Source organism: Xiphophorus hellerii, chromosome 13 (assembly GCF_003331165.1).
Source record: "Xiphophorus hellerii strain 12219 chromosome 13, Xiphophorus_hellerii-4.1, whole genome shotgun sequence".
In the NCBI taxonomy this organism is placed as follows: domain Eukaryota; kingdom Metazoa; phylum Chordata; class Actinopteri; order Cyprinodontiformes; family Poeciliidae; genus Xiphophorus; species Xiphophorus hellerii.
The window spans coordinates 29,225,052-29,248,266 of record NC_045684.1 but is presented as its reverse complement, the minus strand read 5'-3'; the positions used below and the strand labels follow the sequence as shown (position 1 = coordinate 29,248,266).

The following is a 23,215-nucleotide window of genomic DNA, read 5'->3' as shown; positions in this document are numbered from 1 at the left end:
ACGGCCAGGAGACAACAATTTAAAAAAGATTTATCCCACTGTTCAACATTAAACAAATGTCATAGCTTTGTAGAAGAACAAAACAGTATCATATTGTCACCTTCCTAAAATAATGCCACAAGTAATTTTTTTCTGCCAAAAGGTTTTTTTTTTCTTGCAAAAATCACCTTATTTATTTTTTGTCAAAACATGATTGATGCAAAAAAAAGAGAGAAAAAAAAACAACATAAATTTTGGCAACAATTGACTTATGCCGTCATTTTAGGAAAGTGAAAATGTCTACTTTTTTTTCTTTTTCTTACCTGGCCGGTGAGTCAGTTTCACTGGAGGAGTCTCTATCTCTCTCTCTCTCTCTCTCTGCCTCCAGCGCTCACACTCTGGATCAGCAGGGCGGCAGCATCATTATAAGGGGATAATAATCCACAAACAGGTTCCCCCTCCTGGCAGGCACCGCAAATCAAGATGAGCCCCCGTTCCTTATCCCGGGTCGCCGGTCCAGTGCACAGAGTTCTGAAGTAGTGTTTGGTAGGTGATCTCCGGCAACCTTTCAGACGGCTGGTCGGAGTGGGAGGGAACAGCAGGAGGTGGGGAGGGGAGGGGGCAGAAAGAAAGTGTAGGGTTTCACTTGGGAGACGAGGTGGCTTCTGCTGTTCTCCACCGCCTGTGGCCTGCTCATGAAAAAAAAAAAAAACAGGCTGAGAGGCGCAGCCAAATTTAGAGCCAACTTTTTTGGATATTTTTGTCTTTTTTTTCTCTCTCTCTCTCTCTTTCTCTTTCTTTCTGCCCAGCCAAAGACGAGGTGCAGCATCTCGGTAACGGCCTCTTGGTGTCCAGCCCCTGCCGCTGTGAAGGCTGCATAAAAGCCGCCCTGGGTCTGGTGGTGGGCCGGGCTGCCTTGGTTTCTGCCCGGCCACACGCTTGCGGAGACGGGTTTTATTTAGACTGAGGAAAATAATCACAGAACGCTCCTGCTTGCACCTTTGTGTCGGACGCACCAGTTCAGATGCTCTTGTGTTGCGCCTTCATTCCAGTCGGATCAAGGCCAGTTGATTTGTAAAGCACATTTTGTCAAAAGCCATCTTCAAAAATCATCAAGAACAACTAAACTGATCAATGTTCTAGTTGTTATTAATGACAGGCAGCTCTGAACAGGTGGGAGTTTAGCCTTGATTTTGAGAAGGTCAGTGTTTCGACCGTTTTGCAGTTTTCTTGAAGTTTGTTCCAGATAAGTGGAGCATAGAAAATTACTATATCATCACCTTCCTAATGTAATGTTCAAAAGCACTTTTCACAAAACATGCATTAGGCCATAATTTCAAGAAGATGTTGATATAGTATAAAATTATATATTGCAAGATTGTAAAATTTTTCTCTTTTCCACACCTCATATGTTACAACCGCAGTAAAAAAACAAAACAGATTTTTTTACATATTTGTTGAAGCTATCACTATGTCATGACAATATGAGATAAATACTCTGTGGGGAAAAAGAGGATCTACTCTGCCTTCTCCCATGCTAACTAGAAACAACCAATCAGAGCCAGGAGGCTGGTCTCTGGTCATTACCCCACCTTTCTCTCTGATAAGTTGCAGCTTCTGTTTGATAGCAGAGCCTACCGTGAAGGCTAAAGCTGGTTAGCATGGCATGGCCTCGGATGACGGCACATAAATGGTACCTGTAATGGTAAGTTGTTTCTCCATCATTAGCACATTTAGGAGCAAGTACATGAGTTTGATTGACATCCCTAAGACCGTCCTCCTGGCTCTGATTGGTTGATGCATTTTTTTCTGATGGCAATAGCAACTCAGGGAGAAGGTGGAGGAGATCAATCTTTTCACAGATTATTTGTCACAACACAGTGACAGTTTTAACAAATATGATTTTTTTCACATTACATACTGCAGCCTTTTTTTCTTCTTTTATTTCAACCCTCCTGTTTTGATGCTTATTCAGCATACACCCGTCCACCTGGCAACATGTTTAACTTCAAATTTGACATTTTTTAATGAAAAAAAATGTCAAAAAAAACCCTCCTGTTAGTTGATAAAAGTTTTTGCTGCTAGTATGAGCAGCAAAAACTTTAACAATATCAATAGTTGTTTATTTTGCAAACCTGCAACAGAAACCCTTTTTTCACATCACACGAGTCACACGATCAACCGGATGTTGCCACTGGCGCAAAAAACTAAGAAGACGACAACAGGAAGTAGTTGGAGGATTATGGCGTGGCATGTTACTTATTGCATGAACAAACTTAATCACATGCGACTTTAATCGTGTTTGTCAAATGGGAACACTGCAAATGCAACCCCCAACATTAGCACAAAGTTTTGCGTACGTTTGTAATGGAAACGCAGCTACTGAATGTATTTACATGGTTTCCTGGACAAAAGTTGACTTCAAAGAGCAGCCATGATTTCCTTTCAGACATCCTCTTTCTCCTCTGCAATCTCAAAAGGGCTTCTGTTGCTCAGAAAACCTCTTTAAAGTTGTTGTTTGGTGCTTTTGCAATAACTGACATGCACGCCAATCTTATGCAGGGAACCAAAATGTACTAAAACACAGTGTCAATATGTGGAAGTCATGGACAACAAACAAGATGGCCATTACGTCCGGGGCTATTTGCAGTGTCTTTGTAGCCAAGGAGCTGAAGCGCATGCCAGGCTATGTATAGGCTCAGCGTAGAGCGGATGGGAAGCGGGCTGATGGTTCGGGGCAGATGTACGATGTGAGTGATTGTGTACGTCTGAGGAACCGTCTGTCGCTGTGTGCGAGAGGGTCTGAAAAGGTGACCAGAAGGCGGGTGAGCGTGGGGCTGCGGGCGCCAGGTAGCGTTGGAAAAAGCCATCTGCTACCTGACTGACAGCCAGCTTCAAACCTCCCACGTCAGATGGGCAATCTTCTACCAGAATATGGTCGGATCATCATGTGTGAAAGTGCTGAAGCCAAATCTTTAAAAAGGTACAGTAGAACCGTCACCATGCCTGAGGAGTAGTTTTAACAAACCTGTTCTGGGAAAAAGAGAAAGATTTCACTGTGTGATATGACATTCTGAATATGGTTTTAAAAAAAAACCACATCAAAACTATACTAGGTGTGAGATAACTAGTTAGTCTACAGCTGAAAAAAATAATCAGTGTAAAAACCTGCATTCTCTCTTACAAACAGCAGAGGGCAACACTTCTAGTTCTAATCCAAAGTTTAAAGGGGCAGTATTATGTATTTTCCAGGAACATAGTGGCATTTTATAGCAAAATCACGTAACTATGTTACAATTAGTTGTTACAAAAATGCTGAATATATCAAATATGACTTGAACGAAATTTGACTTCCTAATTTAACGTCTTGAAATTGGATGTCTGTCTCTTTAAGAACTCCTGCTCTTTCTGAAACTCCGCCTTCAGGAAGTCTTTACTCTTTTTTTTATCAGCAATTCACTGAGAAGTAGCTCATATAATAAGCTCAGCAGATGGGCAGTTCCACCAGGTGTTTACCAATTGCTGCTGACTAGTCTGAAGGAGCTGAGTGGGGGAGGGTTCTTTGGAGGAGCTGCATATTGATGGCTTGGCCAGGTCCACCAAGGCATTTTGCTCAGCTGAATGATTACCATGTAGATTAAAGGATTTCTCAAATATGCCTGAAAGAATATTGGATTTCAAGATGGACATGTTTTTGCATTTTATGTCCAATATCATAAAAAATAATGAGATTATATATATTTTTTATTTTACTGCATGAAATTAATTTGGAATTTATTACTGTTGGTTTTTGTAACCCAGGGTAAAAACTGCCCTTAATCCCACCTTTGCTGCTCCATTGGTTAGAGTGACAGTCACTCACACAGTGCAATCAGCCAATCACTGCATCTGGAGCGGTTATTCAGGCCTGCTCCAGGTTTATGCTTCCAAACAATTAGTTCATCTCTTTGTTTATTCTGCACTTTTAAAACTCACAATATAAAAATCGTTCTCCAGCTTCCTCCCACAGCCCAAAAACATGACTGTTGTGTGTCCTGTCTGTCTCTGTGTTGCCCTGAGACAGACTGTCCAGAGTGACCCCACCTCTTGCCCGGAACGTTAGCTGGAGATTGACCCCACTAGGGACAAGAAAATGGATGGATAAACACAATGTTGTTTTGTTTGTTTAGCATGTTGGTGGTGGTAGCCAATGCTAATTGTTTGATTATCAATTGTCACATGATCTAACTTCTTAAATTCAATATATGTGTTTAAGATAATGAGATAAATGCTGATATCTTTATTTTGTCTGAAAGATTAGATTGTGGATATAACTGCATTTATTTCTGTATATAATAACTGAAACAAGTCTAGTTAATTAGCAGGCTGGTAATTTACTGGTCCTGTTTATTTCAATGCAGGCCAGGTGACCCTTTTTAGGGTTAAAGGAAGGCGAGCTTCTGACCACTGGCTGGGGCCAGGAGAACCTGAAATTCACTCCTTACTGGTCTGGTAGGAGGCTGATGGTCTGTAGCTTTTCCCCCATACAGACACACAATTCATTATTCATCTCTTCTCCATTGGAAACAAATTGCACTTGGACATTTTAACCTCAAATATCTAGACAATCAAACCATGGACTTTTTAAATGTGTGTCAGTCAGACATTGTGCTGACTGGTGGGGAAATTTAGGACTTTTGTGCACATTTATATAGAAGATCTACTGCAGTACTGTGTGTGTGTGGGTATATATATATATATATATATATATATATATATATATATATATATACACATACATACAGTACAGACCAAAAGTTTGGACACACCTTTCTAATTCAATGGGTTTTTTTATTTTCATGACTATTTATAAGGCAAGAAATCCCACTTATTAACCTGACAGGGCACACCTATGAAGTGAAACCATTTCAGGTGACTACCTGTTGAAGCTCATCAAGAAAATGCAGAGTGTGTGCAAAGCAGTAATCACAGCAAAAGGTTGCTACTTTGAAGAAACTAGAATATAAGGGGTATTTTCAGTTGTTTTACACTTTTTTGTTTAGTGCATATTTCCACATGTGTTATTCATAGTTTTGATGCCTTCAGTGTGAATCTACAATGTCAATAGTCATGAAAATAAAGGAAACTCATTGAATTAAAAGGTGTGTCCAAACTTTTGGTCTGTACTATATATATATATATATATATATATATATATATATATATATAGTATTTATTTTTTGGGTTCTATGTATGTTTTGTGTCTTGTGGTGGTCATTTTAATTTTCCATTCTATAAAATACATGGTATTGAAAGCAGGTATTCTTTTGTATTGTTTTTATTGATTACTGACAACAGCTCCAGTAGATGAATTTAGTCTTCTGATATCATATGCCACCTCGTCCCTTAGTACATTAAGTAGTGCTACATTTTATTTCCTGAACCAGAGGCATTACGAAATAGTCCCAATTAGTTATTGAAGAAAAATTCCAGTTCTTGATCTAAAGGTTCATGTTTCATCTGCAAATAATTTGACACTTTCAAAGGTAAAATTCACATGAGTTCAAAAGCAGGAAGTCAAGTACAAGTTGAATAAATTACATAGAAATGTTAACATCACCATCAAAAAAGGAGAGAGAAAACTGAAAAAGGAGAAAACTGAAAAACCCAGAAGGTTTTCATGTCATATCTAGAAGGGCCGCCAGGGGGCGTGAGGGGCGACATAACAAATGGAGCTATAAAGCTGCATGATGAAATTACTGGAGCGTCTGACAAGCAGTCATAACTGTGAAGGAGAAGGTTGCTGAACACAAAGTAGCAGAAGCAGCAGAGCAAAGGTCTCCAGACTTTGTCATATAGGACAAAATTATTAAATCAAAATATAGATGCAGGTAAAAAAAAAAAAAAGAAAGAAAAAAGAATGCTGTAATCACAAAAAAAAATCACCTTTTTTTGCCTGAACAACAATAAACCAAGCATACAGTGTGTCAGTCAAACAAATTAAGTAGCCAGATTGTTGTGTAGGAATGTGACATTTAAACCACTGTATTACCAAAACTTTTAAAAAGGGGATTCTTTTTGTTTCTTTGTGAAAAGAAATGCAACCAGTTCTTTCTTTTCTCACCAAAATGAAAAGAATTGGGATTGCTTATTCTTTGAAATTGCTTGCTGTATTTAGCCACGTGTAGAAAAATGTGTTGGAAACAGATTTGGTTTCGACAAAGTCTGCTTTTGAGTAAACGTGGCAAATGGACAAATGCGGTTATATTTACAATCAAATTAACGTGAGAAGATTTTCTGGAGACCCAAATTCGTATCATTCTTAAATTGTGGCTGGGGGGGCCAAACAATTATTTCAGGAGCCTCAAATGTCATCTTGGTCAGGGGCGTGCTGTGGTGGCGCAGGGGGTTAGCACGCCCCACGTTTGGAGGCCTTAGTCCTCGACGCGGACGTCGCGGGTTCGACTCCCGGTCCCTTTGCCGCATGTCTTCCCCCCTCTCCTCACCCTCCTTCCTGTCTGCCTACTGTCGAAAAAATACGAGCCACTAGTGCCGCAAAAACTCTTCGGAGAAAAAAAAAAAGTCATCTTGGTCAATGACAAAACAGGTGGCTGGTTGCATTGTACAATCATGAGCTTAGTATAGGAACTGAAGGCCACCTGGAGGCGCTAAAATGTCAAGCCATCCCACACAATGTTGTAGAAGTTTGGTGATATATGCAAATGCTTTTGCTTTCAAAATGAATATTAGAATGTAGACCAGATCAACTTGATCTCATTTATTGCATGACCCGCGTTTGACAAATGGACAGCTGAACAGACTAAAATTGTCTTTGCCAGTTTATAAAGGAGGGTTGTCAGTTGCAGAAAAATTGCCAAAGTTCAGTAATGGATGTTCCAGACAATGCATAGTGATATCTGATGAGGTCATACAATAAGTTAATATTTTGAGATGCACTTTAAGTGACAGACACATCAGCGATTTCTGGAGTAGAAACTCTTGCACGTTTGATTCAAACAGAATCAGATTGCCACTTTGCAGTTGTAGTGTATTTTTATTTTTTCAAAAAGGGTTACATATTTTTGACACTCTTACCTCGTTAAAATATATTAATCATGCCATTTCCAGTTAAAAAAAAATACTGCAAAATTTTACATCAGTCAGTCAACATCCTCAGTACCTCCACGGTTCAGATCCTACCCCTCAGGATATATTTTCCTCCTTAGAGGAAAAATCTCTGCTGTGTCATTCTGTTGGATCGCTGCTGTATCACACCCTGTGTGATGTATCAGAAGCCTCGCTCCGTGCCAGGGCTGCCTAAGCTAATTAAGTCAGTCTCGTCAGCAGAGGCTTTGCAAATAAGACTATGCATAACTTAAAGCAAACCTGGCATATGCGTCTCTCACTGCTAATTCACTTTCTGTATTAAAGTTTGGAACATTATAAACTGTAATCTGAACAAAATATTTGACTCACTATCTAAGGAATTGGCAACTTCCATGCTGAACTTTCACTACACTTTCAGAGCCTCACCAGGAAAGGCATTCTTCTGCTTCATGATCAAGGGAATTTTCCTCTTTGCCTTCCAGCTGTTGGAAATTGCTTCCCTGTTTCCACCTTCGTCCGACTGTCTGTCCAAGATGTATCTTGCGGATTGCTTCCCGCCTCCCTCTCGGTGGCCCTTCTTGGCGCTTCCCTGCTCGCGTGACGTTGCGAGAGTGCAGGGATCTTTGAAGTTCTCTCCAGCATGCGGTTGGCCTCTACAAGCCCACTCCGCCTGCTGCCCTTTGCCTCGGACACCTTGGGCAAGCTTGCCTCCATCTGTGCATAATCCCCCGGTTGACGTGTTGGCTTGGCACTGATCCTCTTCGAGGCGTTGCTCTCTCCTCAGCCTCGGCCGCCTTCTCTCTACCTCGAACTGGAGGGCATTTGGGTTCTTGCGTGACGCCTCTCCGTCGCATGCGGCCTGAGCCTTAATTCTGGCAGCAGGTAGAGGAGGGGCAGGCTTGCCGGAGAGGGACGCTGGGATCCCTCGATGTGTGATGTCTCGCAATTGCCTCTCTCCGCTCTTCTCCACTGGGTTAGAGCATGTTGGCTGCGGTCTATGGGATTTCTGTTGTGCTTGAGTCACGACTGGCATGGTTGAAGCAGAAAGACCCTCGACTGCTTTCACAATCTTCTGCCTCATTATCGGTTTTGGCTTCCTCATGATGTTCTCCTTCAGCATCATGTCGAACTTACAGTCGGCAAGTTTGGCGTCTTGTTGGATCAAGTGAAGTTTTTTCCTCTGTGCCTCTCTTACCTCCTCTGGGAGCTCCAGAGGGGTGAGCTTGAGGGGTCGCCTGGGGGGCTGGTCCTCAGCCAGCCTCTCCAAGTCATGCCTGGGAGACTTAAGCACCAGTGAGCCCAGCTGTGCCATGCCCTCCTGGGTTGGTGAGGATGCCATAAGCTGACCCAGTGACTCTTGTCCATGTGTGCCTGACATATGGAGGCCAGGTGTATTCGAGTTGAGGCTGTTTTTAGTTGCGCGTTTGATGCTCTGAACAGACAGATGCAACATGGCATTTTTATCATGGGTGGTTAACATTTCCTCTTGTTGCACAGGTTCCTAAACGAACGAGACATTGTGGACTCAAATTAGACCTTAAATGGAAAATACCATTTAACTTAATCAACTATGAGAGAATCAGTTTATTCAGAACATAAAGTTATAAATCTTTACACTGGGTGGGTTAATTGATTATTATTTTCCCTGGAATCAGAAATTAGCGACAGACAGGGCACCACCAGTAATTTTCCTGGGTGAAACACATACTGAGAGCAGAATGTGTAAAGCATTTCACTCAGAATTGCATGTAATTTCATAGATTTTTAGACTGATTTATCTTTGCGTTGGTTGGTTACTTAATGCTTTACATGGAAATCTCTTTGTAAGTTTTACATGGTGTGGTGTTGCATCCTCTCCAACCACCAAATAACTACTCTGTATGTACAGTGAACGAAGACAACAAGAAAGTTATCTATTGTTGGCAAGATATTGACTCCTTGACTCAGTTGCATATTAGATTTTATAATAGATATTAATCACTCTTTTTCTCACTACAGAGCCACAAGATAATCAAAAACACAAAAACAATCCCCTTACAAGGCTAAGTATTAAATATAAAATACGTAACTGCTTGTATTTGTAATAAAAAAAAAAAATTGAAGGTAGGTTTGTTGTATTAGGTATAATGAAAAGAAAATTCACCTAGAGCTAAAAATAACTCTCCAAAGTTGATAGAATCTGTTGCAAACGACAATGATAACTTTGTTTACATCCATAAACTTTGCTCAGTCACTGCTGGCTACTTCATTTCCCCAGATATCAGCCATCAACTACAAGACTAAAATCCAGATCACTGAAACTATTACTTTCATATTTATGTAAGAAAATATATTTTTCACTCGGAACAATGCTGCTGCAGCTGTTCCAAGGCAACTAGTAATGCTAACAACTTTTACTTTCTTCGACAGTTTAACAAAATGCAAACGAGTCTCTGGTATTGTGTACTCACGGATTTGATGAACAGGTCTTGTCTGAATTTTTGCTGAATCATATCTTCTCTGGCCTTAACAACAATGTTGCCGCTCTCCCTCTGTTTGTTTGGCGCGTGCCGTTAGCAGCGCGGTTTTAATGGGATTATGCAGATTAGGGTCACGCGGCGGCTCTGTGATCTCCAGTTTAGCACCGGGCGGGTCGCGCGCTCGTGCCGAGGCCTTTGTTGAGAAGAGTTCAGCTTCATTACCCGCAGTGGGACTGGAGACTAATATGAAAAGGACGGGAACCAGCTGTTTAAATGACAGCGAATTTACCAAGACAGCATACATGTTTTTTTGGTGCTTCATTGGCCACTAGATGGTGCCAGAGATTTCCTCTGCGTGCTCCTGTTCGCCAGCGGTGGGGTTGTGTGTTACCTCATCGTCTCTTCACATGTAACAGCCAGCGGTGGGGGAGCTGAAGCAGAACAGCAACGCCCTGGTGTGTCTGTGTGTGTGCGTGTGTGTGTGTGTGTGTGTGTGTTGGTGTGTGTGTGTGTGTGTGGGGGGGGGTGTTTAAAACCCCGACTGCGAGATTTATTCCCGGGTATTAGTATGTCTTAGAAGAAAAGGTACAGTTTCAGCCAGCATTTGCTGTTGGTTCAAGCATTTCATTCATATTCCTAATACTGATAATAACATTTTTTATATATATATATTTTTATGTCCTTCGCCAAGCCGTGCTGTCCCAGGGAGGCAGCCAATTGTTACAAATTCCCTCCGCAGCTAGGCAACGAGCTTGAAATGTACCACTAGTCTCTCTTTCTCTAGTGAGAAAGACGAGACAGAGTCCGGCAGCAGATGGTTTGACCCCCACAGAGCCCTGATCTGAGCATCATGAAGTCAGTCTGGGATTACATAAAGGAAAAGTTTTTACACAGAACTGTGATCAGATCACCAAAAGCCTTCCAACGAGCCACAGGACGTGGCTCAGATCTTAAAAAGTGGGGGTTTTTCTGGCTGCTGCTGCGTTAGGGTCAACTTTTACATAAAACTGCTTCGTGCAACACATTGTTACAACAAAACAAGAATACAAGACCTGCAAGAATTTTCACACCAAGAAAACATGTCACTTTACAACCACAAACTGCTACAAACGAGTAAGTAATTATGAACGAGAGGCACAGTTATATGCGATTCTTTTTTCTTTCTTTGTTTCTGCTGCAATTACGACTTCAGGACCACTGACAGATGTTCGTACCTGCTTTGCACATCTGGAGACGGCTTGTTCTTTACAAAATATGTCAACCTGAGTCAGACTCCTTGGAGAGAATTTTCAAACAGATTTTCATCAACTGAGTATCTTTCCCTCATCCATAAATCAAATTTGTGGATGTCGGGACTAATAGTTGCTTCCACCTGAGCTGTGTTTTTCTGTAGCTCCTCTAGCGTCACCACTGGCTGCTACTCGGTACTCTACGAGATGTTCATAGCTTTAGAGGGGCAGTATTATGTGACATCGGCTTTTTTTCAAATTGTGATGCCTTATAATAATATTGGCATCATATTATAAGGTTATTCCTTCATCTAAAACAGACCTGGAGTAAAACAGACCTGGAGTAAAACAGACCTGGAGTAAAACAGACCTGGAGTAAAACAGACCTGGAGTAAAACAGACCTGGAGTAAAACAGACCTGGAGTAAAACAGACCTGGAGTAAAACAGACCTGGAGTGCTGCCTTGATTCTTTCATTCACAAATCTGGGAGTACAAACCAACCTGTTTAGAGTTGCATTTGAACCATAATAAATTAAACGCTGACCAACATTTTACTGATTTTCTCAATCATTGACTGTGTGGTATCTTATATGACTTTGTATTTTTGCGTTTTTATGACATAAACCATCTTGAACTGCGTTGTTGCTGAAAAGTGCTATACAAATATACTTGATTGATTGGTGTTTGAGAAATCAATTCATCTCCCACAACAAACATTCAGCTGTGCAAAACACAGCAACCCTCTATCGCCACCTCACAGAGCTATAAAATGGCACTACGTGCCTGGAAGATACATATTACTGCCCCTTTGAATAATGTTTTTTTTAATGCTATTCTGTATTCGTGCAGTAATGTTAGTCACTGTGGTGACGCTGTTTCTTCACTACAGTGGACCTCTGGTAATGGTGGTGGTTAAGAACCACAACCTGAGACCTCCCCCTCTAAAAACGCACAAACCTAATGGTTCAATGACCAAATATTAATATTCCCTGATACACACAGTGGAAACTATCTTAACACTGCAGCAGATGCTAGCATCTTTTTTTTTATTTCTGCTCCAGGTTGTGACAAAGTGTAGAGAGCTTGTGCTGCAGTGTCCAGTTAGTTACTTTTTCTATCAATTTATTCGCCACTTGTCCACTAAACATATTTCCAATTTATTTCATCTTTTTGTCTTTGGCCATGATGCTGTAACGTAGACATTGCTGTTGTAACTTTGCCTGGAATGCTATCCCACCTTTGTTTGTGGTAGCAGTATGTTACAGTTTACATCTGTAATTATGTAATAATAACAGCTGCTTTTGGTCATCTTAAAAAATGACTGCAAAGATCTAAATTTAGTACAAATTCTGTAAATGAACCCAATCTACTGAAGGACTCCTATACCACGCCATATTACGGCCACTTTAAATAGTCTTTTTTTTTATCTGTAAATTTCTGCCGAACACTCAAAGACATATTAAAGGAAAACCCCTGAAATTTCTGAGCCCCAAAAATCTAAAATTTGAGAGAGGAAAAAATCCCCCTGGAAATTGTGAGATTACTCTTAACAAATTTTTCAAGAAAAAAGACTTCAGTTTCTAGAGTCAAACATTTTCAACTTTTAAAAATGTTTGGAGTCGATTTTCAGATTCAAAAAGTATGGGGGGATTTTTTCTAGAAATTCTTTTGGGATTCATCTCAACTTCAGAGATTTTTCTAGCAATTTTCTGACTTTTCAAAGTCAGGAAGGACCTCGTTTTGTCTCAGAAACTTTCTGAGATTGAGCTCAAATTTTCTGAGTTTTTTTTCTTGGCAGAAATGTACAACTTTCCCCCTTCCCCATCTACAACGACGCTAACACGCCGTCGTACTGCTAACCTTCATACCAGCTAAACTGAAGATGAATGTGCTGCATATGCCTGTCAGATGGATGTCCTCAATACGGCCTGCAATCACATGGTGTTAAACTTTGATCAGATTCTGCTCCAGGCTGTCATTTGTCAGCCTAAATATGTGCAGATGGGTGAGATACGGCGCTGATGTGATGTGTGCTGGCTGCAGGAATATCTACAGATCTTCATCACGCTCCGGCAGCTCCGGCACTTTCCCATCGGCCCACGTTACAGTAAAAAGAGGGAAAGTGGTGCAGAGAGTTTTTTGTTTTTTTGCGCAGTGAGACTTTTACTCGGCGTGTTCCCCATCATCCAGAAAGACTGGGTCGGTTTAAAAATCCTTCTTTTTCTTTAGTCTTGATCGTTCCATGGCAAACAGCAGCACAACACCTGCTTATTGTCGAGCTTCATCATATCTCTGCCTCAGTGGAGACGATCCTCCGCGCGGCAACTTGGCTCTTCTTACACGATCATTTAAGATGCAAAATTACAGGCAAGCGAAGGCCTCAACGCCCCTCTGCCACGGCTCTTATTGTGCTGCCGTCTGAGTTGCCTGATGCTCACGGCTGACAGTATAATTACTGCCGTGTGGGAAGGGATAAAACGGGATGCTGAGGCTCATCCTGCCATCGAAACATCCAGCTGCACGGCTCGGACCACTGAGAGAGGAGGAGGAGGAGGAGGAGGAGGAGGAGGAGGAGGAGGAGGAGGAGGAGGAGGAGGAGGAGAAGGCAAAGCAGCAACTTACAGCAACTCTTGACCCTTTTTTATTAAAATAAAATGAACAGGACAAAAAATAATAATTTTGTCGCCAATACAATGGTTAATTAGGGATTTTTATTATTTTTTTTCTATAGGACGGTTACAGTTTTGCCAAAAAAACTCAGGAAATCTGAGCTCCGTTTTAGAAATTGTCTTGAAAAAAAACGTGGAAACGTCCCGAGTTTCAAAAACGCGGAAAACGTCGACGTTTGGAAGCGTTGAGAAGTAGAACATTTTCTACCTTTGAAATATTGACGAAAAAAGTTCTTGTTCCATTAGCAGATAACTTCACTTACTAGAAGACATTTGTCCATGTTATGAGTGAAATAATGTGCCGATGGAACAAGAACGTTTTCATAAATATCAAGGAATTAGTGACTTAAAACAAGCTCCACCGTCTTACTGAGAAGCTACTTGTAAGTTAGTTTTATTTTATCTCAAGGCTACAAAGATATTTGCACAAGAAACCAAACCAAAAGTACATGGTGAGATTTTGCATTCTCACACACATCATCAAAACAAAATGTGCCAAAATCATGTTTAATGTGCCAGACATGTGTCACGTGAAATCAATGTTCTCTTCTCACATCTGATTTATGATAGTTAATGTAGCATCTAGCTCTTCTTACATCTATGCCCACTAGCAACTAGAAAATATTTATATGGATGGTAGAATAATAAGATTTTTATCCCACTGGGGTAAAAAGCACAGATCAGCTGTAAACATGCATCCAACTGGAAATGCTAACAGTAGCCTATAGTGTGATGTGACAATTAAGGTTCACATCTAACTTTTTACTTCGTTAAGCCACACTGAAGTCTTCACTAAACTGCGGTTTGAAAGTAACCGTGGTGTCAATAAGTGGATAAAGAAAAAGAAAAAACACACAGATCTTATTTGGTTAGAATGTCCAGGTTTTGACCCCGTTGTGAACTGACCGCCATTTCCTGCTGCACTGGGAATCTTCATGTCTTTAAACACTGAGCTTCAGCTATTAATGTCAGCAGCAGCAAAGGCGCTACAGAGGGTTGGGTCACACTTCAAGTTTGGAGTTGAAAGAGAAAAACTTCTCATGGAATAACCTTGATGAACAAGTCAAGCTGTTTTTACAGTTAATAACTGCTGATATTAGCAGGAGAAGATAGTTTTGCAATTGTATATAGGCAGTAAGGTCTGGGTTAACGTCTGGTGAACTGCTGAGGGTTTTTATGTCTAGACTTGTATTAATTTTTGAAGGCAGCCTCTGCACAGCGAAGCTCTGAGTGTCTCTTTGTATTCATCACCTGCAGCTGGTGCAGTTCAGCCTTTAAGCCTCAAAAGTACTTAGAAAAACTGAGGAATACAGTAAAGCAGTTCAGTTTTCATTGCTGAATTTGAAAAAATGTCATTCAGTCCACAGAGCGGGAGACAAAACTGATATTTCAATAATGTGGTAATAGTTTACTACCAAATCCTTATAATAAATCTTTCAATCACCTGTTTAGAGCTGGGTTTGAATGACAATGACTGGAACACTGATGGAAACATCTGATGTATATTTGATAGCTGATGGAACTCGACAAAATGTAATGTCTATAGCTTGTTTTGTGATTGGTTACTGTGTGATGGTTTTATGGTGTTTAAAGCACTTTGTTGCTGGAATGACTTTCATTTTAAAAAGCCAGCGCTGGCCGATGTGAGTCATTTACAACAAGACAGAGGGCTTCAGAAGGAGGCTCATTATTTTATTCAAGTGTGTTATAGCATCACCTGGGCCAGTCAACCCAGTGAGTCACCCACACCAAATCACACACACACACACCCACACACACACACACACACACACTCAACGAGAAAAAGAAGGAACAGAAAAGCAAACGGAGGGGGAAAAAAATAAAATAAAATTTGTAATATATTCATTTCCCTTCGAAGGAATCTCAACAATCTCCATGTTTGTCTTGAGCGGAGAGGCAACCGATATCGGTGTGTATCTGTACAGACATCAGTTTCAAGATTGTGACAGAGAATTTAAAAAACTCATTGTTAAACATGGATTGGGAAAAAAAAGGGGGGGGGCCAGTAAAACCGGCGGGAATCTATTCGTCGTTCGCGCCGCTTGACGCCACGTGGCAAAGGACACGAGGACAGCAATAAATAAAAAAACAAGGCAGTTTGTTGGGAACGACCGGCGCGCGTGGGCGTTCCTCTTTTCCCCATCTGTGTTGGAGAGCAACATTCAGCGGAGGACCATCGGTGTGACATGTGGCATGATGGCTGACCGATCTGAGTAATGAGCGGCCATGTAGGAGGACATGAAAAACAATCTACATCATAAAGAGGCCATTCGTTTCCTTTGTTAAAAAAAAGAAACAACAACAAAGATTTATTATGGCTGATATATTCCCCTAGAATTCAACTTGGAGTAATTTCACTGAAGTAAATTAAAAGCAAATGACACCTTTAATGTAAATGCACACTCAACTCCCATCGGTCTGGTTGAAATTATAATTTCAGATTATGACAATTTGATACGTTCAGTTGACATTTTTAGTGGTTATAATGGACCTGGTAATTCATTGAAGTAGTACTGTAAAAAAAAAAAAACACACCTGTAAACACATTAAAGGCAGAAAAACTGAGATGATTGATGGTAGAAAAGGTTTTGAAAGGCCAGTAGTTTCTCCAACTTCCCTTAAAAGATTCACTTTACGTTTTATGAGACTCACAAATGAACCCATGAAGTGAAAAGTGAAGATAGTTTCATATTTTTTCTAATCCTTGCGCCAGACAATATTCCTCTTACTGAAAATCAAAAACGTAAATGATATTAAGAAATTTTCTTCTAGTTTTGTGCTCAATGATGAGATGAACATAAAGTTTTATATCATTGTTTTATTCCTTCATAAACCTTAATTAGTTGAAACTTTAGCCCTCAAGGCATCATTTCATTGACTTTACAATTTTTACCTTTAGGTCCCAAAATCCCTGATTTATTTAACATTTTTTTGAAGTAGACAAACAGAAAATACGGGACATTTTCCAAAAAATAAACACCAAGTGAAATATTTTGGACGTGGGTGTTACACCCATTGATCAAAAATGAGTAACATGGATTTTGATGCATTTTTATTTTTTGGAGTAATGAGAATTAGAATATCCGAAGCTGGACAGTCACATGGTCTAGGAACCTCAGAATCGGACCTAACTTTCGCAGAGCACCTGCTGTCACCTGTTCCTCAGAACAGGCCACGGCGTTCGGCGTACGCATGTAGGAGACTAAACGGCAAAGGAGAGGGAACCGCGGCCTTCTGCAGTCCATGCTGGTGGACAACAACTCTGTTATTTCCATCCAGAAGATTTTTAGTTTTTTGACAATCTTTTGAGGTTTTTTGTGAATAATCATGCAAAAGTACGTCATACCTCACCGTACCTGATAAACGTTCACCAAAAGTATTCATGTCGCATGCGGAGTAGTCAATGCAAAACATCAAACAGAACGCCCCAGTTGCAGAAACTTGAATAACGATCATAAATTTGCTTAATGGAAACGTGGCAATTTTGAAAAAACTCACATTTTTTGATGGAAAAAAAAAAGAGTTTGTGCTAGAATGGGGTGGTTTTGCAGCCATACCGAAATTGGTTTATTTTGCAAAACTGCAATGGAAACACTTGTATTACATCACGCGAGTCACATGATCAACAACCAGCCGTTGTCACTGGCACAAACCACGAAGAAGAAGACGACAATACAGGAAGTAGATGGAGGATGAAGAGCGGCCTTTTTTTAATGGCTCATCATGTGAACAAACATATTCGCGTGTGATTTTAATTTAGTTTCTCAATTATCAAAAATATCCATATAAAATATCGCAATTCCAAAATTGTGTTTTTCCGACAATAGCCGCATATCGACTTCGTTCTGACCACATTTGGGATGGAAACGCAGCTGCTGAGGGCCAACGTCTTCGCTTCAGATGGAAAACGGGAGAGCCAAGAGTAAAGTTTGCTCTGGCCAACGCATTTCTGAATTCACCAGAAACTCAGGCTCTCCTGTATCAACCACGACTTCTTAACCTTGACTAGTTTTTAGGAGACACTGCCCACATGGGATCCCAAAAACAAGTTGGAAGGGCCGTGGAAAACAGAAAGACACCAGTGTTTTCCACGAGAACACACTTCTCCATTCTTCCAGTTAGAGAGCGTATGCTCTCCATGCCTGCGGAGTGTTTGACGGGGCGCTGCACCGTATCGGCTCTGAGGAGCTTTCTCAAGGTTTGGTTTGTTTTCTGCACATCTTCTCCTTCACACTCCACTCCAATTTCTGCCTAGCAAAATGTCAAATAAAGGCAACCGGTGGTACATATTGCACCCGAGGCAGTGGGACGTCGGGCGGTTGTGGTTGACGGATGATTAAAAATGTGGAAAAAGAAAAATAAAACTCTAAGGGTAAAAAGAAAAATAACTACCTTCAAAACCTTGCTGCAGTCAGTAAGATTTTTCTTGATTCTTGTTTTGTTTTTAAACTATATATTCAGTATATTTATTTGAAATTGCACAATTTCGGTCTAACCCACTGCATCCGAGTTCATTTGCTCCAATCTCAACATCTCATCTGTCAGGGCGAGTGTTGATTTTTTATTTATTTATTTTTTTTACATATGCTGATTATTAACATAAAAATAGAATATTGGATGTAATGCAAATTTTACGTTTCATAAATAATAATAAAAAAAGCCTTTTTATTTATTTATTTATTTTGTAAATTTACTTCCATGATCCAGAAAATGACTTATGCATACGCTTTGTTCAGTTTGGAGTTGTAATAATTAAAGCTTCATTCTTTATCCCAGCTGATTATATGTACTGACTGCTTATTTTGAAAGCCAGCGTGTGAATCCAGTGTTGTTAGCGTCAAGTAAAAGTAGTAAACAGACCTCAGAAAATAAAACCCAAGTTGTTGTAAAGTGAAAACATCTCCTAAATTAATACAAAAACATTTTTCCTAAATACTGTGAAAAGTAATAATGTCTAGCTTGATTTATTAGCAGACAAGGACACACTGCTGAGGAGGGTCAGTGGAGAACTGAATGTTAATATTCATGTAGGTCTCTATCTGAGCTCAGGTTTTCTAACCCGCCATGTTGAAACGAGTCAACTTGCCTAAAAACACTCCGCTGTTGTTTCGTCAAGGTACGCATGCTTGTATGAAAAACACAGACACTGTCCATTCTTGGCAAAAGAAAATGGAATTCTTTCTTTTGGTATCCCAAATGTTGCTATAAATAACTGTAGTTGTAGTAATGGAAACGATGCCTGTCAGGCCTGAACCTCTGGTTACATTTCTCACAACTGACTGTGATCCGAGGCCTTTGACTATTCGTCCAAACAAGAGTTCTGCTCGACTCGTTTGATATGGTCAACTCGCCGAGAAATGAACTGGACTCCTGTTAAAAACCATGTGACGATAACACCCTAACTTGAAGGTCTAGAAGGTTTTCCAAAAATGCCAGCAAATTTTAAATAGGTTTTAAAGACAGACAGGCACAGTGCTCCCAAAAGCATCCGTACGCCCTTAAACTTTTTACGTTTTGTCATATTCCAACAAACCTCTGTGTATTTCAGTAGCCCACCATAAGTAGCGCATAAATGTCAATTGGAAATTGTCATTCTCGTGTCGTAACCAGCTTCCAACCTGTTTTTTGGGGTTTTTTTACCATGCATTTAGCTCCATACATCCACTCTACTGAAGAGCTGATTTTGCTGCCACTACGTGTCACCATTAGTCTCACCTTACGTTACATTTTCTTCCACATGTTTCCCGTGTCCTCTATTGCGACAAACTATAAGTGGCCGTTTTCTTTCCTGCTACTGTCCATAAAGTTGCCAATGACAGTTGTGCTGCTTACTGATTTTCTGTTAGGAGTAACGAAATAAGCATTTGTTTGCCACCATCATCAGGTTTTGTTTTTTGGGGGAATGAAATTCCAATAAGCTTGAACTTGTAATCTGACAAAATGCAAATAGCTAAAAAGGTATGAATGCTTTTGATGGGCACTGTTGATCTCTGACAACAGTACGTTTCCTTTTCCTTTCTACTTCAATTCTCTCTTGAATTTGCATTTAGGGCTGGAATCCAAACAGATTCCTGGAGTGGATTCTCTGCATCACTCGCTGCACAGGCCTCGGCAAACAAAAGGAGAAATTTCCCCGTCGCCTGATGTGGGTCTCATATTTATACAGACACATCGTGTAGTTTAGTTTGGCTGATGCGCTTTGCACTTATGGGTCTACGTTTGTGCCAAGAACAAAAGAAATTCAGTCAAACCCGAGAACAATCCTGTGTGATTTGCTTGAATGGGAACACTAGGAAGGAAGGGACTCGTTCTGTGGACTTTGGCAAAAGAAATGCAAACCATTTCTCTGTTAAAGATTCATCATCATAAGGAAAATTATTGAACCGTTCCACACATCAAGTTCATGCACTTTCAACTCTTTTCAGCCTAAAAACAACCTGTGTCCCCTTCCATCTTCTGATATTTTACACACAGAAAAAGGATCATCCTGCTGCTATTAAGCCTTCCCTCATCTGCCGTCTTCGGCCGACACTTCGTATTAACGTGTTTCAGTGCCGATGTTTTCATCACGTTTCCTTAACGGCTCCAAAGTGCGTTCAGACCTGAGGAGTTGTCTGTTTGGATCGGCCCGCTTCCCCGTCAGCACCAACGGCTCTGCTTTCTGCGCCGTTACATCCGAGCAGCTGGACTCGGACTCGGCTCCCTGGGAATGTGGCTCTTATTGTGAAGGGTCCAGAAGACTTGGATATACGAGTTAATTACACTTTGGTTAAAAAAAAGAAAGAAAGAGAAAAATCCACTTCATGCCATCTTGCAAGAGGCTTATGTTTTCTTTCCACAAAGATTCACTGATCCGTTTTCTACAAACGTCCGTCTATCTTGTTCGTGTTAATAAAATTGTCATTTAAAAAAAAAATCTATTATTGAGAAGATAAAATTAAAAAAAAGGCACAAAAAGTTTATTTTAAAAATGCTTAAAAATATACATGTGTAATGTTTGTGGCCGTCAAGTGTTTGGAATTCAACCATTTTTTTAGGGTTGTAAAGGTGCTGGAGTCACGTTGGTTAAAAATCAAACCACTGTACAAACATTTACTGTCCATTTCTGGGTTCTCATTTGAACACAGAGATTCAAGATTTTTTTCTTTTCTTTTTTTAGTGGATAAATACTGAAAAGAAATTTGCGTTTCAAATTTGTAGTAGTTTATAAATCACCTTTTCAAACAACATCTAGAACCTACAGTTCTGGCAAGGAGATTACACATTCAGCTTACATGTGAATGCAAGATTAATTTGGGGTTCTGATATTGTTTTAACGACTCCTTTTCCCCCCCAAATTGGACAGATTAAACAACACACCACATCAGTCCAAGAATGTCTTTAAAGGGGGAGTAAAATGAGTTTTCCAGCCATAGTGCCATTGTATAGCACAATCAAGTAATTATGTTACCTTCAGCTGATATAAAAACCTTGTATATATCAAATATGCCTTAAAAGAAATGTTACTCTAACGCCTGGAAATTGGGCCTCTGTCTCTTTAAAAACTGCTCATTTCTCCTCTATTAACCCTTTGACAACGATTTTACCAGCGTTGCTCTGAGCAGTAGCTCCTATAATGAGCTCAGCAGACGCCCAGATTCACCAGGTGTTTGCTAATTGATGCTGGCTAGTCTGAAGGAGCTAGTCGGAGAGTCACAAGGGAGGCAGGAGCTCTGAAACTTGGAAATTGCAGTTCTGAAGAGGAGCTGCGCCTCAAAGGCGGAGCTATGACCACCCAGGCATTTAGCACAGGTGGATGGTTGCTATGGGAGATTTCTAAAACATGCATGAAAGAATCAAAGCAGTATTCTAGAGGGAATAACATTATAACATGATGCAAGGCTCAAAAAAGTCAATGTTACATAATACTGGCCCTTTAAAATAATTTCAGTTATTTGTGCTGTAGTGCTGACACCCTTGTAGAGAGAAAAAAATAATAATTAAATGCATAATTAAAATCCTTTCATTTTTATGACGTTTATCGCTAGAGAATGTTTTTAGTCACAAATGTAGCTCTAGAGAATTTTTTGCAGTTCGGTTCTGTTTTCAGGTTTTTTTGTGGGCGTTCTAAAACTGTGCATCAGAAAGGTTGGCACCATTGGCTCTTTTTGAAAAATTGTGTTTCTGCAAAGTGGCTCTCGCTGTTGCTTGGGTTGGTTTTCTTTTTTCTTTTTTTCCTAAATGGAGATCATTAGCATGAGAGCAGATGGAAAGGTTTCAAATTGATTTGCTTTACAGCTGGATGGAAACACAGTACATGAATTTATATTGAAGGTGAGATTTAGTCGAGGCTGAAACATACATCAGGAAAAAAAAGCTCAGAGTCTATCGTGACACGTCAACCATCCTAAGGCATTTATTTATTCTTCGCACCCACTTAATCTTTTAAAACAAAAAAACTGCTGGGTTATTACTTTCACCAAAATGCTGAATTGATGTTGTTTGGCAAAACCTCTGACTTAATATTAAACCATTCTTCACAAAGTGCCAGTATGAACATAAAATAACATCCTGACTGGTCTGATTGGACCTATTCATCAGGTTGAAATAAGACATGACAGAGCTGCTTAATAATGTTATTCCTGTCAGTGTGTAGTGTTCATGGCTTTAGTTCACACTAGAGAACAAGTTTCCTCCCTTGAGGCTTCATTAGCCTTCACTAGCAAAGTAGCTAGCAGGAGCTGGTGCTAGCTAGGTTCAAAATTCACACCTTGACCAAAGAATTGGTTGAAAAGCCAAAATAGAAAGGCAATAGTTCAAACTGGAAAGCAAATTTGTTCATTTAAGATTTTTTTTTTTTAGCTTTAACTAGCTACGTTGCTAGCACAAGCTAGTGGTAGCTGAGTTCAAGATTCACACCTTGACCAAAGAATTGGGCGTAAAGCCAAAATAGGAAGGCAATATTCTAGAAAATATTACATACTGAGTATTAACTTTGTAACCCAAATTGAACTGATTGTCAATAAAAGTCTCATTAAACACAAACCTTTCCAATTTGGGCCATTTCATACACAGGTTTTAATGTATGAACTGCTGCAGTCTGCCAATGAGATTTTTGAAGAGCGTTTGTGGCAGTTAATATTTTATGCTTCTTCAGGCAGAACAAATGTGAAAATCTGGATCCACTTTAGAAACTTTTTTTCCACCCATTTTCACGAGTATAAGAAAATATCCAACCAAAAGCAACAGAAATAAACACTGTTAAGTACATGTATAAACTACCGAAATGACAAAATGTTAGGCATAGTGGTATAAACTAGTGTTACAAACACAAATGCAGGTTGAAATTGGTGAAAGGGCAAAATGACCTCAAGCTTTTTTTACCCAAACACATAGTTTTCAATCAGCTCACTGCTAGCCTAGACATTAGACATTAGTGAGTAACCCGTTTAAGGGAGTTGACAACCTAACCCGGTTTGATGGATCGAATCCATAATTTGTCGCTGTGGTGTGAACTCAAATAAGACCTGAATTGATTCATATTTGATCCATGAGAAAGTTTTTTTGGGAAAAAAAAATCCAAATTGGGTTTTCTTTAATTCAGGAGTTTTCTAGTTTTATGGGAACCCATAACAAACAGCCAATAAACAACCTCCAACTCACACTTGGGTATTAATTTGAGCTAAACTAAACCGACATGCATGTTTTTGGACTTTGACTGGAAGTGGAAGTACATCATGCCAACCTATGCATTCAAGGTGCGGACCTCCAGCAAGCCAAGATCTGAAACCA

General features: G+C 40.0%; 2 protein-coding genes across 4 annotated transcripts in view; both read right to left on the bottom strand.

Annotated features, from left to right (window-relative positions):
- col22a1 (collagen, type XXII, alpha 1) overlaps nucleotides 1-624 on the bottom strand; it is a 72,239-nt gene extending 71,615 nt beyond the window's left edge. The window contains exon 1 of one of the 3 annotated variants that reach the window (XM_032580998.1): nucleotides 303-624. The gene's annotated coding sequence lies outside the window, so the exon portion shown is untranslated. The remainder of the gene's footprint in view (nucleotides 1-302) is intronic. The other 2 variants (XM_032580999.1, XM_032581000.1) reach the window with 2 other exon arrangements.
- A 6,409-nt stretch (nucleotides 625-7,033) lies between these two features.
- LOC116730673 (uncharacterized) lies at nucleotides 7,034-12,321 on the bottom strand. Its single transcript, XM_032580037.1, has 2 exons — nucleotides 9,516-12,321; nucleotides 7,034-8,566 (listed from the first exon to the last, which is right to left on the bottom strand). Exons 1-2 carry the CDS (start codon nucleotides 9,555-9,557, stop codon nucleotides 7,472-7,474), a joined length of 1,137 nt encoding a protein of 378 aa, XP_032435928.1. The 5' UTR covers nucleotides 9,558-12,321; the 3' UTR covers nucleotides 7,034-7,471.
- Nucleotides 12,322-23,215: the final 10,894 nt, after the last annotated feature.